This window comes from Cydia fagiglandana, chromosome 6, assembly GCF_963556715.1.
Source record: "Cydia fagiglandana chromosome 6, ilCydFagi1.1, whole genome shotgun sequence".
In the NCBI taxonomy this organism is placed as follows: Eukaryota; Metazoa; Arthropoda; class Insecta; order Lepidoptera; family Tortricidae; genus Cydia; species Cydia fagiglandana.
This window is the reverse complement of record NC_085937.1, coordinates 6267477-6284814: the sequence shown is the minus strand read 5'-3', so window position 1 is coordinate 6284814 and position 17338 is coordinate 6267477. Positions and strand designations below refer to the sequence as shown.

General features: G+C 39.8%; 1 protein-coding gene across 4 annotated transcripts; it reads left to right on the top strand.

The window, feature by feature from the left end:
* Positions 1–379: 379 nt before the first annotated feature.
* Positions 380–16548, top strand: LOC134665035 (armadillo segment polarity protein). 4 transcript variants are annotated; one of them, XM_063521807.1, is made up of 16 exons: positions 380–526; positions 808–874; positions 1274–1398; positions 2435–2540; positions 2974–3184; positions 3678–4260; positions 4943–5089; positions 5611–5748; positions 6636–6806; positions 7403–7573; positions 8583–8780; positions 9672–9786; positions 10053–10207; positions 11982–12048; positions 13590–13620; positions 14476–14583. In XM_063521807.1, the coding sequence occupies exons 2-15, from the start codon at positions 838–840 to the stop codon at positions 13592–13594; spliced, it is 2229 nt and encodes a 742-aa protein (XP_063377877.1). In that variant the 5' UTR covers positions 380–526; positions 808–837; the 3' UTR covers positions 13595–13620; positions 14476–14583. The 4 variants fall into 4 exon arrangements, with proteins under 4 accessions (XP_063377877.1, XP_063377876.1, XP_063377875.1 ...); XM_063521806.1 differs by lacking the exon at positions 13590–13620 and having other exon boundaries at positions 5626–5748; positions 14476–16548; XM_063521805.1 differs by lacking the exon at positions 13590–13620 and having other exon boundaries at positions 14476–16548.
* Positions 16549–17338: the final 790 nt, after the last annotated feature.

The window sequence follows — 17338 nt, the reverse complement described above, 5'->3', positions numbered from 1 at the left end:
CTTTGATTAAATTTAAAAGAAAAAATATAAACAACACAAAATATTCGCGCGTCTTATTCAGTTAATTGTCATAATTGACAACAACATGATTTTTTGTCAGCATTTTACAAATAAAGAAAAGAGAGTGGTTAACCGCGATTACAGCTCCTCTGAAAGAAACTTTGAAACAACTTTGAAACCTTTTCCTAAAATCCAAAACCTTCTTGGTGCCTGCTATAATAACATTTGAAGAAAAGTGTGACATATAACTTGCATGGAATGGAACGTTACGACGTTGGTATGTTTATGTTGGCAATACGTTTCTTTGATGATAGACAGAGATAGTCTTATAGAATCTGAGGGCTAATGAGTGAGCCAGCAATATAGCTACCGGTCTGCCCCGATTGTAATCGAAACATTCACATTTGGACGCCATATTGTCATGTCAGAGTTTTGACGGTGGATGGTGAATGCTTGAGAAAATAATTTTCTACAACAAATTGTTCTAATACGTGTTTTACAATTTAAGTGCGTCTTATTTCCTAAGGTAAGAATGTATTCTTCTATTTAATAACTATGATGCGTTTAATTTTGTTGAAGCGCGGAATCGATGGAAATAAAAAGTCGGGTGTGGTATTTAGTTCACGGGATCCCCTTTTGTAATTGTTTATTTTGTTTTATCCCTTTGAATGTAGCCATGGATTGAATAAAACTTGCGGCAGGTGGAAGTGTTTGTACTGAAAATGTAAACTATAATGGTGTATGTATTTAGTAGCGAAGAATCGATAGACGCAGCGTATGTACTTAGTAGTTTTATTGCATTTTCAGACGCTGGGTGCAGGTAGCATCCTGTGAACCATGAGCTATCAGATCCCGACTTCACAAAGCCGCACAAGTAAGTGTTCTAAAATCTAGTTAGTAGTAATATGTAATATAAAACGATAGATGTTTTCATATCTGTGTTCTGTATCTTAGGTAGGTACCTACGATATCTAGGTATGCTAGCGCGGTTGTGATTGTTATGGTGACTCACGTCAATGGTATTGACGGTTTGAACTTTCATAGTCTGTTCCAGTACATCAAAATAGGGCTTGTTCATTTGTACTTTTGTTAAACTATTATTATTGTGGTCAAATTATTATGAATGCTGTTCATATTGACTTAATAATTAACGGAATGCTGTAACCAATTAACATGATTTATAACTAATGATATTTAAAAATTATTTAATATTCATACTAATAGACAATTCTGGCCAGAATGTGTGCACTTATTTATATTTTTTTAATTTCAGTGTCTCACAGCAACTATGGAGGATCTGACGTGCCAATGGCCCCCAGCAAGGAGCAGCAAACCCTGCTGTGGCAGCAGAACTCCTACCTTGTGGATTCTGGTATCAACTCTGGAGCTGCCACTCAGGTAATTAGTTATTGTATCATTCATGAAAAGTCTCATTCCCCTGGCCATACCTATTTACAAATTCCCAGGAGATTCTGCTATATTATTAGTGAGTAGTAGCAACCCCAGATGACACTTCCTGTCTAACCGCGTAGTGAAAGTGTGGAACAGTTTACCTGAGTCAGTGATCAGTGCACCTTCGATAAACTCTTTTAAAAACAAACTCAATGAACACTTTCGTAGACTACAAAACACAAGTGAACATTGATGTGCACGTATCAGCTTTAAGCTGCCTGTGCATTTACATATAATATAATATAACTATGTCTCTAATATAATATAACTTGAGTGGCGACCATGGGGGGAGGAGCGTCCCCAAAGTAGACCCAAGATGCGTTGGGACGACGACATCAAAAGGACTGCGGGGAAGAAGTGGCTCCAGGTTGCAAAAGACCGTGACAAATGGCGTAAAATGAAGGAGGCCTACACCCGAAGGGTAGAAAAAGGCTAGAGAGAGAGAGAGAGAACTATGGCTCCGTCACCAGGCGCGTTTTGCGGGCGGCGCGTGAGCGGGACACGCCGCTTTTACATATAAAACGCTCACGCTCCTCCCGGAAAATGCGCCTGTGACGGAACCTTTAGCATCTCATTTTTGGTGGCTGCGTAACCCATGCCATGTTCCATCTACAACCAAAACTGCTTAGCGGAATCTATTTCATTCTGGTTGTTAAAAGTTCAAATTGTTATAATATGTACATATAGTAAAATGTTGGATGATCAAGGAATTTAATTTCAATACCATTTCTTACCTTGTCACAGTCACAATAATATGAGGTTCCTGGCAACTTTCATACTGATTGTCACTATGACAAGGTAAGGTGACAGAAAAGAGTAATTAATTAATTATTTAAAGTAATTAATTACGATTCATAAGAGCTTGTTGCTAGGCCTACATGAATAAAGTATATTTTGATTTTGATTTTTTTTGAGTATGCAAATTAAATCCTTAGGACAAGAACATGATAAAACAAAACATTATTAAATATGTTTATTGCAGGTGCCGTCTCTTACTGGCAAAGAAGATGATGAAATGGAAGGAGATCAGCTCATGTTCGACCTGGACCAAGGGTTTGCCCAGGGTTTTACCCAGGAGCAAGTTGAAGGTAAGAAACCTTTATATTTATCAATACCCATACCATTATTCAAAACACAAACATATACAATTCCTTCATTGTTGTAAAAGTTATCAATTATCAAAATGGCTCTACAATGGCACAGCCAAATGGTTAAATCTTGGTTCAGTAACAATTTTACCAGTTTATTATTATGGTTCAAGTGACCCTTTTGAATATTAAAAAAATGAGATTCTAAATAATTATAAATTTTTGGGGACAATCTTACGGAGACTGACCTAGCCCCAAACAAGCCATACTTGGCAACTTTTAATAATGTCCCAGCATTTTGCTACGTTTTTTACGGTTCTAATATATAGGTAAAATAATAAAAGTATGCTGTCTATGTCCTAATTACCAAATGTCATTAAAATTATCAATAAAGATGAATTGCTGGTTTCTAACATAGTTCTGTTTCTATCAGACATGAACCAGCAGCTATCTCAGACCCGCTCCCAGCGTGTCCGAGCGGCCATGTTCCCGGAGACCTTGGAGGAGGGTATCGAGATCCCGTCCACTCAGCTGGACCCTGCCCAGCCCACTGCTGTCCAGCGCTTGTCGGAGCCCTCGCAGATGTTGAAGCATGCTGTTGTCAACCTGATCAACTATCAGGATGATGCTGATTTGGCTACCAGGTAAACAAAATGTAGAAGCGTTTCAACTGCAACAAAAAGATACTATTGCACATAAGCAATATTAAATTTCAGTGCAAAACTTTTTGTGATAATAAACAATTTTAACTATCTTAGCGCCATTTGCACCATCCCATTAACCCGGGATTAAGTGGTTAAACCGTTAACCCAGTGTCAAATTGTACTGATATCTATGGTAACTCCAGAATTAACTGGTTAACCCCGAGTTAGTGGAATGGTGCAAGTGACCCTTAATTAATTACTTACGTAACTTTAAATACTCAGGGTGATAGCCTAGTTAGAAGTTAGAACTTGTGATAAAAGATACTTATTCAGGGACCCTTAGCTTAAATAAGAAAAAGGCAAGTGTGTCAAGAATTTCACAAAATTGAAGCCCTTTGGAAATAATTCATAAATTTCATAATTATGGTTGATAAATGTGCCTTTGCCTTGTATAGACTTAATCAGATTGAACATTCCGAATTATCACTTTCAGAGCCATTCCCGAGTTGATCAAGCTCTTGAATGACGAAGATCAAGTTGTAGTATCTCAAGCTGCCATGATGGTCCACCAGCTCTCGAAGAAGGAAGCCTCCCGCCACGCCATCATGAACTCTCCTCAAATGGTGGCCGCCTTGGTCCGCGCCATATCCAACAGCAACGACCTTGAGACCACCAAGGGAGCCGTCGGGACCTTGCATAACTTGTCGCACCACCGTCAAGGCTTACTCGCTATCTTCAAGAGCGGCGGAATACCCGCTCTCGTCAAACTACTAAGCTCTCCTGTGGAATCCGTCTTATTCTACGCTATCACCACCCTCCATAACCTACTCTTGCATCAAGATGGTTCCAAGATGGCCGTACGCTTGGCCGGCGGCCTTCAGAAGATGGTGGCGTTACTTCAGAGGAACAACGTCAAGTTCCTAGCCATTGTGACTGATTGCCTCCAGATCTTGGCCTATGGGAATCAGGAATCGAAGTTGATCATCCTCGCGTCTCAGGGACCGATCGAATTAGTGCGAATCATGCGCTCTTACGATTACGAAAAGTTGTTGTGGACTACTTCAAGAGTTTTGAAGGTAAATGTTTCCGTTTTTAGCAAATTTGTTATAATGTTTCCATATTTACATATTCAATGTTTAGAAGTATCTAAGTACTATAAATGCATGCTGTATACAATTATTTTACTAATTCAGAGACCTGATGTTATTGGCTCAACTGAGTGCCAGTTGTATGTGTCTGTCTGCTTTTGACCACCTAAGACTAAAGACGTCAAATGATGCGTGCGACTACAGGCTACATCCCAATATCAACCTTCGTGCATAAGGTTTACGATAACGCGCCGCACATGATAGGCGTTCAAGTCGAGAAGTACATACATACGTACATAAAGTCACGCCTATTTTCCGGAGGGGTAGGTAGAGACCACGGATTTCCACTTGCTACAGTCCTGACATCTTTCCCTTCCTTCACTTTCATAACATTCCTCATACACGCTCGCCAGTTTAGGGTGCTCTTGACCTGGCCTTTCTTCAGGATTTCCCCGATCTGATCAGAGAAAGTCCGGTGAGGTCTACCCCTTTCACTCCCACCACTTTCTTTGTTAGCCTTCTTTCACTCATTCTTTCCGCATGGCCAAACCATCTCAACATACCTTTCTCAATTTTTGTCAGTACATCTACATTCAGTCCAAGTATGTTGGTCTGAGAGTCCAAGTCAAGATGTTTTTTATACAATATTGGTTTTTAACAATTTTACCAGGTCCTTTCCGTGTGCTCGAGCAATAAGCCGGCAATCGTGGAGGCCGGCGGCATGCAGGCGCTCGCCATGCACCTCGGCAACCCGAGCGGCCGCCTCGTGCAGAACTGCCTCTGGACCTTGAGGAACCTGTCCGACGCTGCCACTAAGGTAAAACAAATATAAAGCTGGACAGATTCCGTGACAGAATCTGTTATTGATCTAGTTCATATGTTATTGGTTTAGTTTCAGAGTATTTTTTTAACTTGATGTGTTCGTTACTAGGATTGTATACAATAATATTATTGATTGTTTACTATTACTAACATAATCAATTAACAGTTGACGCCGTGTCAAACTCAAAAGCTGTTACTCAGACGCCACGTCATCGAAGTGTCTTAATGAAAGTTTATGCATACGCACGTAGATCTATGTTGCTGTGGTCTGTAATGGAATCCGTCTTTGGCGTTGGACCTACGTTGCGGATATTTCCGTCATTGGCGTCGAAAAGGTAAATCAAGCTAATCTGATGATGGAGACCAAAGATTGCAATAACTATATATTAAAAAAAATTAGAATATAATTGAATGACGACCTAAGTTATATTCTAGATATTAATAACTCTGCAACTGTAAAACTTACATTAATATTGCTAGTTTAAGCTTAATAAACAACTTGAATATTGGTGATAGTTGACGTTTCCCCAGGTCGAGGGGCTGGAAAACCTGCTTTCCAGCCTGGTACAGGTGTTGGCCTCCACCGACGTCAACATCGTCACCTGCGCAGCTGGCATCCTGTCCAACTTGACCTGCAACAACCAACGCAATAAGGTAAGAGAAATGTACCATTGTTCGTACTGTTCACGGACCATTCGGAAACTTATTGCAAAGAAGTAAGGCTCACCGATTGTCAAATAAGAGTGAACTTATGATGGGTTATTTTATTTAATATTTGTCTTGCAGACAAACTTGCATATTACTATTATGTTTCCTCAACATACGCAAAACTGATGTCTTTATATTTGTGATAATTGGCTGCACATCATGTAGGTGTAAATAAAATTTGAATGGATTTTCATGCGACATTGCCAGCCTAGGCCAGCAAAGTATCCATTCGCCGTACGTCACGTGCCTCGCGATACAACGTCCGCGCGGACAACTCCACCTAGCAGCACCTTCAAGGCATCGGTTCCTAGACCAGTTATGCGGCAATTCCGTCGTACATTGTTTAATGAGTGTTGAAATTGTCTTTTGGGTTATGAAACATTGCCTTAAGGTAGCAGTTCCGCGCGTTTCTCTGAGAATTGGCGTGAAAAGGTATAGCTGGCCTCTTTTATACATTTACTTGTCCGACATTTTAAGGAGGTTATAGGTTCTCGCGGGCTTGATTTCCGCAACTCGACGTCATATTATTGCGCCTATTTTGCATGGTGGGTTGGCGGCACTATTCTTGCCAACCCAACTATACCAAGAAGCCTAGCAGACATTTGACGACGACTTCTGGGAGAGACCCCGGTGAGCCGAGGTGTTGTGCCCGGTATTCTGCCACCCCTGCGCATTCAAGAATGACGTGGGCGGCTGTCTCCTCTGCCTCCATGCATGCTCTGCAGAGGGCGCTGTTTGTAACACGTAGGGTAAATAGGTGCTTGTTTAATTGAGGCGTGGCCAGTTATGGCCCCAGACATTTTAAGTATTAATTCTATCAAATAATTCCTCAGGTGACCGTCTGCCAAGCTGGCGGCGTGGACGCGCTGGTGCGCACGGTGGTGTCGGCGGGCGACCGCGAGGAGATCACGGAGCCGGCCGTGTGCGCGCTGCGCCACCTCACCTCGCGCCACGTCGAGAGCGAGATGGCGCAGAACGCCGTGCGGCTGCACTACGGCTTGCCGGTCAGTATTAACAATAGTAGGGACTTTTATTACTAGAAAGAAAGTTCGAATATATCGAAACCATCGAAATAAAATGTGACTGTGGCTACTGTGTTCAAGTCAGGTCGCCATATGCCTCCGGTCGCCAAGCAGCATCGGGCAGCAACCTTGGTGCGGTCAAAATATCTCTTTCTCGTTCTAACTTATAGTTGCGTCCTTAACGCACGTACGGCGTAGGTACGTATCGACACAATATGCGCCGCACGGCACCAGGGTCGCGGTATTAGGAGCATTCCACAGGCTGTCCCGTACAAACGCATTTTATTTCCCGTGTTGCGACTTTTTTTTCGGAATTTAAAGCAGGCGATTATATTACTGTGCAAATTTTTGAACATTTGTCATAGAAAAGGAAACTCTTATACCTGCAAATCTTCAGATAATTCGCGTTTGTACGGGACAAACGGTAGACAATTTCATGGAATGCTCCATTACCAGAATCGGAACGGGAATGTGTTCATGTCAAACTTGGAATTGCAATAGCTGATAGCAATGGAACTATTACCGATGGGCGATGACGTTGCATATCTAATAACTGTGCCATTTCACTCATTTCCCAGGTGATCGTGAAGCTGCTGTCGCCGCCGTCGCGCTGGCCGCTGGTGAAGGCGGTGGTGGGGCTGGTGCGCAACCTGGCGCTGTGCCCGGCCAACCACGCGCCGCTGCGCGAGCACGGCGCCGTGCACCATCTAGTGCGTCTGCTCATGCGCGCCTTCAACGACACGCAGCGGGTAAGACAACTAGCTGTTTTAACATTCTAGCTACTAAGAGGGCCATGGGACGCACGCTCCGAGCGTGCATGTGTCTCTCGTGGCCGAGGCTGATTTAGACGGCGCGCGAACTGCATGCGATTTTAGTTACATTGCGGACTGTTGGTCATGTCCAATTCAACCGACCGATCAAAACCCACAATGTAATGAAACTCGCATGCGAGTTCTCGCATCGTCTAAATGCTCGGAGTAATTAACAATGGAGCCGCCATTAACAGGCGTTCCCCTCTGTCGAAAATAGGCGGCCAATGGTCAACCACATGTCAACCATATGTATGGACTGACGTTTATCTGACATGACGTACCTATACATTTGATGTGCCCCTCCCTTGCAAAAAACGGCAGACTATTTTGTACCGAAAATTTTAGACATGGCGTCTCCGTTGGTTATATCCTCTAAGTCTAAATGCGATTGGATGCGCTGCGTTCGGGGTTGTCAAGTTTGGCTATACTATGAACATGTATCTGATTTCTATAGTGCGACTTACACAGCGTACGGAGACTATCGAATTATCTATATCGAATATCGAGATTTAACGGGTTATTCGCAGATGGTCTAAAACACAAAATGCCCCAATTATTTTTTCCGTTTTATCTTAACTTTATAGCGATGTCGACGGAGACCCGCTTCCGCGGGGCTCCTATTCTGTGCTGATTGGCCTTCGGCCATTTGAAGATACCTAACGAACTTAACCTACCTATGTAAAATGTGGTGATATAAAAAGTGGGCATTTTGCGTTCTAGGCCGTTTGCGATGTAGACTAATTGCGATTTAGGCAAAACATCACACTAGTCATTTTGCGTTCTAGACCATCTGCGGATAACCCGATTTAACAACCTGTTAGAAGCTCTAATCCTATTTAAATGACGATGGATGTGAATCGCTTTCCCTTCCATTTGTGAAGCTGTAGTTCAGACTATCTTTATGACGTACTTGTAACCTTCAATAAACATGATATTGTAATTCCAGCAACGCACCTCAGTGCCGGGCGGCACCGGCACGGGCGGCGCGTACGCCGACGGCGTGCGCATGGAGGAGATCGTGGAGGGCGCCGTGGGGGCCCTGCACATCCTGGCCCGCGAGGGGCTCAACCGCCAGCTCATCCGCCAGCAGAACGTCGTGCCCATCTTCGTGCAGCTACTGTTCAACGAGATCGAGAACATACAGGTCAGTGGGGGTGAAATCGGTAACTTTTTTTTACTGGTGAGAACCTGTAATTGGCTTTTTGTATCACATACCTATATAAAGCCTATTAACATGTTAACAACTGTTGGATCTCCGAATAGTAATAAATAAATAAATAAAATAAATAAACTTACGGACATACATTCCGGGAGATACAGGAATAGGCGACTGAGCGACGCCTACGCCTACAGAGTTTGCATGGAACAAATCATGTAGGCGTTTACGGGAATCTATATTCTAACGCAGTTCGTAACGTATTGAAGGGTTCGGTAGGATAAAATATCTGAGATGGCCACGCAAGATAAAGTGGAGCCCTAACTGGCTAACCTATAATTCGGAAAGATTTATCTGTATACAACACCAGTCGAGTGTGGTAACAAATTCTAGCAAAGCGGTAGCTTGGTAACGAACCTCTGAACGAGCCATTGCCTTTCCCAACAATTTGCGAAACGGGTTGCTTATTAATAAGAATTCAACAAAGTTTAGCAACTGAATCGAGAAGACTTGAAAGGAATGTGGTATAAGTACCTAGAGAAATATGTATAACATTTCCTGAATAGTCAGTAGACCTCAGCAGGTTCCAATATTGAAATTTTACGGTTTATACGCACTTATTTGTAGTCGCTCGCGCGACATGTTTGGGAGATCCTAGGTCTCCTTTCTCAAGCATTAACAGTGCGAGCAGCGTTCACGACGGCCGTGTATAGAGTACCTACTGCCGGCATGCCGCAAAAAACAAGTGAGTCTAAACCGTAAAATTATTCAATATTAGTATTCACAACAGTTTAAAATCAGGTTCCAATATTTTTGTCTGTTATGTTTATAGATAGTAAAACAAACCTATGTCAGACTGTCCAATTATAAATTTTCCAGCGCGTGGCAGCTGGCGTTCTCTGCGAGCTGGCGGCCGACAAGGAAGGGGCCGAGATGATAGAGGCCGAAGGGGCCACGGCGCCTCTCACTGAACTGCTGCATTCTCGTAACGAAGGTAAGCTCTATTATTTTATATTTATGTCCATTATGTACACTGACCCGTGGTTCAGCTAAGCGACTTATTTGCAATTTCTCAATGATTTTTATTGAAAACAATGGATATACTTTCATATCGTCGTGATACATACAATACAAACATGAATATACATTCAAATCGTCGTCATCTGTGCGTGACGCGTTAGTTGTTAAAGATGCAAGCATTTTTTTTTCTTAAAATATGTCATTTGTGTGTTCTTAATATCATGAAATCTCCGTTCCCAGGAGTAGCAACGTACGCTGCCGCGGTCCTGTTCCGCATGTCCGAGGACAAGCCTCACGACTACAAGAAGAGACTCTCCATGGAGCTCACCAACTCGCTCTTCCGCGACGACCACCAGATGTGGCCCAACGATCTTGGGATGCAGCCCGATTTACAGGTAACTACAGAGATTGATTTACTAAATGCACAAAGACCAAATGATTAAGTGTCGGTTGCACCAAACTGTTCGTATCGTTAAAGAGTTCGCAAAATTTTTATGTATGGAAAGTTTCATAGTAAAGCGCCTGGGCGCGCCGGCTGACGTTGATCAGTCTGTCAAATGTGGTTGGTGCAACTGGCCCTAAAAGTTACTATTGTTAATAGTACATTATTGTCGAGGCTCGGAAGTAGCTACTTGCAGGCTGAGGATTCGTTTTAAACGAACGACCTTGGGAGTCCGTTTAATTGAATCCGAAGCCAGCAAGTAGCCTTCCAGCCGAGTCATATATAGTGCTTTTCTCAAAAATGGTGCAAGAAATATAAATATAATAGAAATATTTTACAAAAGCAACGTTCTTACGTATATATTTTCACAGAAAGAAGCCCTTGCCGCCTTTTTATTTTTTTTAATAAAAAAATAGAAGTGTATTTTTCTGCCGAAAATACGCCAACCTATTTGAGACAGCTAAATAGTCGCGGTACTTATCATCTGTTTGGCAAGGTGCAAAAGTGTAAACATATCTTTGACGTCGACTGTACCTAAGAACACACCTCAGAACACACGATCAAACCTTCTTGGCACAGTCCATACCATGTTTGTCGGCACGCATTAGATTCATAATTGTTACATATTTGCCGTAACTTATTTTTAAAATGTGTTTCTCAATTAAAAGACACATCAAGATTGTTGACCTTATTTCTAATGCTAAAAACACGAACTATAGTAAGCGCTCTGAGAGTGAAAAGAGATAGTAATAAACCAAAGCTTTTAGATAAACTTTATCCCATTCTCGCATTTATGTAAGTAGCCGGGTCCACACAGAGCGAGCATACGCGCGAGACCTCTCACGCGCCGCCTACACTGGCCGCTTTGTGCGCGAGGAAATTGTCTCGCCGGAATGCTCGCTCTGTGTGTTCCCGGCTATTGAAGATTGAATTAAAGTCGAAGAGTTTGTCTTCCGCTTATACTAGTCTTCACTATTTCACCTGGTCATTCGCGCCTATGAATTATGAAACAAAATGAGACTGCTGAAGTCCGTGCCATCTACAATAATGATAAGAAGCTCGCCTTTTTAAGAAGACAAGATTTATTATTTCCTTTTTAAATCAAGTTTTCAAGCGGATATAGCAGAAAAGCGTCTGGTATATTTACATAATGCATGTTGTTCCAACGGTCATTGGCGGTTTGAATAAAAAGTATCCTCCCATTTTGTCTTTCACAAATGATGTTGATTTTGATGATGTGTGACCGACGTTTTTTGTGTAGTTAGTTACCCAGCTTTGTTCAGTATTGATACTATTGATTGTGACTTAAGTGTGAAAGACTTTTATTGTTCAGTGTGCTGATTTATTTTCTGTTACTCCACAATTAGTATGAAGATTATTGCATCATAAACGTTTCGTCCCTACATCTATATTCTCGATAAGCAAGTTTACATCAAATATTTGATAAACATAAAATTACAAAAATATAATTTATACCTAAAAATTATAACAAGATTCCGAATTCCGGGTCAGTATTTTTTTTAAAGGTGCCAATATACTTTATCGTATAAATAACGATATTATCTCGTTGATAGTAAACTATTCACAGAATGATGTCGGCGTAGGGATGAAACGTAAAGATTCCTTGCTTTAAGTTAGTGTTCAACCTCATAAATATTTTGTATCATCTAGTTTGGTAGTATTAGCCCTGTTTTATTTGATTTTGATGGACATTGCCCATTTGCTAGGACATGCTCGGACCAGAGCAGGGATATGAAGGCCTGTACGGTACCCGACCGTCCTTCCATCAGCAAGGTAAGTCCTACACTTTGACCCAGCTTGTTTGTCCTCTAACGTGTAGATATTTGAAACTTATTACACATATTATACTCAATTTACAAAGACATATGAAAAAGAACTGTAGTAGACGTACGCAGTTGTAGAAAATATCTTAGAGTGATTTTAACAGCTTAGGTTGGTATTCCACCTGTCCAATTCCTTGGTCCAATGTGCATTGCGTCTCACTCTCTCACTAAGCATAATGTGAGACGCAAATATATACATATTAGACTAAGAAATTGGACAGATGGAATATCACCCCTATGCTACACGCCATTATATTTTGTGGTAACTTTATACTTGACAATCAAGTTACCGAGAAACAAAAAGCAGGAGAGCAGCTCCAACTCATTGTCCGATTCGAACTTTAAGATACGTCAATTAATAGATGTAGAAACGATATGGATTAGATATGTCGTGTGTCGTGACGTTTCTTCAAACAAAAACGTCACTTTGACACTGACACATCTAATCCATATCGTTTCTAGATTTATTAATTAACGTATCAAAGTTCGAATCGGGCCGGGCATGCTATTAAAATTGCTCTACTTATCAGTTCTCTAACTGTTAATGTATGTCTTCTATAATCTTTTGTCTATTATAACATGTAGAAATTCTAAGATAACCAAACTAACACAACATACCTACAGTATAAACATAGTAATTTTCTTCAGTACTAATATCAAATATGCTTTGTCCCTGGCTATTTTAAAACTACTTTAGCTCGGTTGTAATCCCATTGCTAGTGAGTTATTGTTAAATCCTCATTGATCATAAATATCATAATGATCGAGTAAACACATTAGTTATACTATGTGGACTAACCCCCTTATTCATAAACGTCTACTAAAGTTGACAAGCCGATAATAATCGTTTGTCCCTTTCCATCATACCGATACGTCGAAAAGGGACAAACGATTATTATCGGCTTGTCAACTTTAGTAGACGTTTATGAATAAGGGGGTGAAACAATATATATAAACCATTCATAAAGTTCTAATAGAGTACTGAACTTCAAGCTAAAATCGTGCTGTCAAAACATCAGTTAGATTGTGATCTCGCAGCACGATTTCTCCCTTCAATCCATACAAATTATATGACCGTACAGATGTATTGCATAATTATTTTCCATCGTATTTTCACGGAAGCGTACGAACGTGTCTTGCTATTTCAGTCAGTCTCTGTACAAAAAGTACCGAGGTTGACTGAAGTAGCATGACAAATATGAACGTTTCCGGGAAAATACGATGAAAAACAATTGTGTACTACATCTGTTATAGCCCTTATTATAATATTTAGTGAAAATAATGAAATGAACATGTTTACAGCACGAATTTGTCTTTGAGCATTATTGACAACTATTGTTTGGTGTTATTATCTTTTAGAATATTATTTTTCTCTCCTTCAAGTATCTACACCTTATCATTCTATTATAAGCACGCGAAGTTACCTACTGAGTATAAATAGGCTATTTATAAGCGGGTGTTTAATTGTTTTTCTCTCTTCTTTACACGCAGCTTAATCCGGGACCTATATATCACTAAACAGGTGAAGGGAATGTTTAATGTGTTATTGTTTGATGGTATATGTTTATGACTAAAATAAAACTCTGAATAACATGCTTGGTGATTTCTAAGATGTAATTTCGCTTTTTTTAATGTTAAATATTAACAGAGCTCGATTGTGAGTGTTGTGGAGCATTCCATGAAATTGTCTACCGTTTGTCCCGTACAAACGTGAATTTTGTGAAGATTTGCAAGTATAAAAGTTTCCTTTTCGATAACAAATGGTCAAAAATATCCACAGAAAAATAATCGCCTGCTTTAAATGCCGAGAAAAAAGTCACAACACAGGAAATAAAATGCGTTTGTACGGGACAGCCCGTGGAATGCTCCTGTGCTTACTATGAAAAGAATCCGAAAACAAAAAGCCATTTGGCGAAAATATGCAGTCTTATTTCCATAAAAATTGTGTGGAACAAAAAAACTTGTAATACTTAATAAATTGCGGATTGCGTGTAGGCTTCAACGTAAACACAGTTTTTGCTTTACAAGATAATAATAGAATTTAAAAAGAACATAAAGCGGTATATGCATTTGTTTCTTTGTAAGTTTTGTACATTTTTTAAATCCATGTTTTTTGTTTTATTGTTTTATCCCAAAGACTAAAACGACAGTTAAAATGTCTTACTCACTGGGTATTAATATTGTTGACTCCTAACGTCGGTTTTAGAATGTATTGAAAAGGATTTGGTCTTATCTGACATATATAATAAATCGAATCGAATAGTGAATTTGACAGAAATACCCAAGTATCTTTTTCTAGTTTTCACATAAAAATCTTTTTAGTCTCTGGGAACGAACTCCTCGTTTCACAGTAATAATAAAGCATGTCACGTTCTAGGATACGATCAAATACCGATAGACTCGATGCAGGGCCTTGAGATCGGCAGTGGGTTCGGTATGGACATGGACATCGGCGACACCGAGGGCGCCGGCGCCGCCTCCGCCGACCTGGCCTTCCCCGAGCCGCCGCACGACAACAACAATGTAGCGGCCTGGTACGACACAGACCTCTAAACATACACACCCATTTTATTACCATACTCTGGCACACCCAGCTTGTCAGTAGAAAAAAAAAGCAACAAAAAAAAAGAAGACTCGAAGAGTTGACTTCCCGAAGACGAGGCAGTATGGCCTATGGTCTTAGCCTGTCCAGAAGGACGAAAAAAAAAGTTGACTTCACATAAATAAATTTGAATTTCGCGCTTTTTTCAACTGACAAGTACGGTGTGTTTGAGTATAGCACAAGAATAACGAAACTGCTGAAATAATAACTGTAGAAACCCTCGTTTTTCCTGATAATTTTGATTATTAATTTTTAAATGTAAAGTCGTTATTGTCGATCGGTAATCAGGAGATAATGTGCTTTCCACGTTGCGCTAAGCCAGTTCTTAGTCCAGGGTGGAGAAATAAAAATTATACCGACGTGTCGACACATTTCCTTAAGAGCTAGATCTCATAATCAAATTTTAATTAAAATATTGTAGGAGCATATCGAGGCTCTCTGGAACATGTGAGATTTCCAATAGAAACCTGTGATACACAAAGCAGCTTTATGTCAATTCAGTGTTGCCAATATATGCATTGTCATATGGAATTAAATTATATATTTGCATGACTTCGTTTCAAAAGTATTAGAAAACTATAATGACATAAACCGCCTATGAGTTTCAAAATTACTTTGGTGCTAAGTTGAAGAGCTTACTGGATTTAATATAATTATGTTTTATGCTAGTACAGCAGAATATCAAATCCACCGATATATTAAAATGATACCCGAAGGTAGCCCTGCGTTGATGAATATCGGTCTATTTCACGCAAGACGTGACTTTATTCGGAAAATAGGGTAAATCATTTTGTAAGGTTTTGTAGCCTTTAAATTATATAGCTAAATGTATTAATCGGTATTAAACTCTAGCAATTTTCATTTCTTCCTAATCAATGTTTTTGAGATTTTGTTACTTACACATTTTATACTTGATATCTTTTTTCTATTTAGTTAAAAAGGATAAGACTGTCCTGTTATCATATAAGGCGTGTATTGTTAAGGGGCCCACTGATTAACAGTCCGCCGGACGGTACCGGCCTGTCAGTTGTTCGGAGCTGTCAAAATTTTGTTCTAACTGACAGGCCGATATCGTCCGGCGGCCTGTTAGTCAGTGGTCGGCTTTAAAGTAAAATTTAATATTTGACTGCCATTTTTTATTTCAATCATAATGTTCGATGATATTTAAGGTTGATGCCATTGTGGCTGGTATGGTTGATAAATAGTATATTAATTTTGTTTAGTATAGTTGAGTATTTGATTTAATTAAATGATAATGTGATTAGTATTTCTCCGGACTATAGTTTTAAGTGAATAGTTTGATTTATCCATGGTTGATGTAGCAGTGAATATCTCTAATGGTTGTATGATGTAGATACAACTCGAAGCCAAACTGTAAGGAAGTTTTTCGCATTTAGACACTAGGTTACAAAAAAAACGGCTTTAAGACTCCACCCTTATTTTACACCATAATCTTAACAATAGTGTTTAAGGGTGACCATGAAATGTGTCAGGGATATATTTTTGCATTTGGTACTTATTTTCTCGACAGACCGTCTGATATAGATATACAATGCATTCTAACATAGACCTTGCACGTTCTGTACTTCAATTGTAGAAAATGCACTCAAAATTAACTTGAACCATAGCAGAATGTAATTTTTAGATCATAATCGTTAGCATAAGACTTAAAACCTAGAATTACGTAATCGCCCTCATCTGGGGCCCTCTTATGTAATTTTTTTATTGATACTTATTTAATAGACTTTGCCAATGTTTTTATACGTTCGATTATGAAAACATTGCCGAAGTACGTATGAGATTTTGTGTCCATTTGTGTATGGATAATAAATAAATTTGATTATATAATATTTTAGCTTTTTATTAATAATTTACCTTCAGTACGCCTAGCACATACATCATCGTGTTATACTTACTCATGTGGCGCCCACCTATCTTCGCTAAGTCACGCCAAAATGTGCTAGCCGTGCAGATAACTGCTACCTACAACAAAAGTTCTATCTAAATAGCCTAAATACATGTATAAAACAAAACTCCACAGTAAAGAGCAATTGACATATTTTAAGTCCATTGGTCTATTATAAACGTATGGTATAATACCAAAGGCTTAATGATCACAACGTCTACGGCTTATTATTGTCTATTGTCTATGCGCAATTCTTATTTTGACTATCAATACTTTTCTTTGTAATGCAGACTCCAGATAGTTTACTAATCGTATGGTAGATGGCGCAGTTTTAAAATCCTGAATCGCGCTATCAAGGTTTTTTCTAGAATAATGACCCCAGACGCCTACCACATTTTGTTGAGTATACAAATTACCCGGTAGATGGCGTTGTACGTTATTAATAAAATGCTGAATAGCGCTGTTAAGATTTTTTTCAAATTGTCATCCCAGACGCCTACACATTTTGTAAAGCGACCGCCATACATCGAAGTTACATCCTCGAAGATTTGCGAGTCTCGAACTTCTACTTGGTCTATTTTCTTTGTATGTCATTACAATTTCCAACATCGAACTTATTACTTCGTTTGGTATTCCAAATATAGGTATAAGTATGTTACTTTAATGTTCATGCTATTTCAGTGCCTACGTAAGTCGTTTTAAAATGAAAGCGTAACTCCGATTGTATGGCGC

What these genes read in the sequence shown, in the direction of transcription:
- LOC134665035 (XM_063521805.1), top strand. Translation starts at nt 838, where the DNA reads ATGAGCTATCAGATCCCGACTTCACAAAGCCGCACAA. An exon ending in TGTCCGACGCTGCCACTAAG is followed by an intron (nt 5,090 to 5,610) that starts GTAAAACAAATA and finishes TATTGGTGATAG; the next exon opens with TTGACGTTTCCCCAGGTCGA. An exon ending in GGCTGCACTACGGCTTGCCG is followed by an intron (nt 6,807 to 7,402) that starts GTCAGTATTAAC and finishes CTCATTTCCCAG; the next exon opens with GTGATCGTGAAGCTGCTGTC.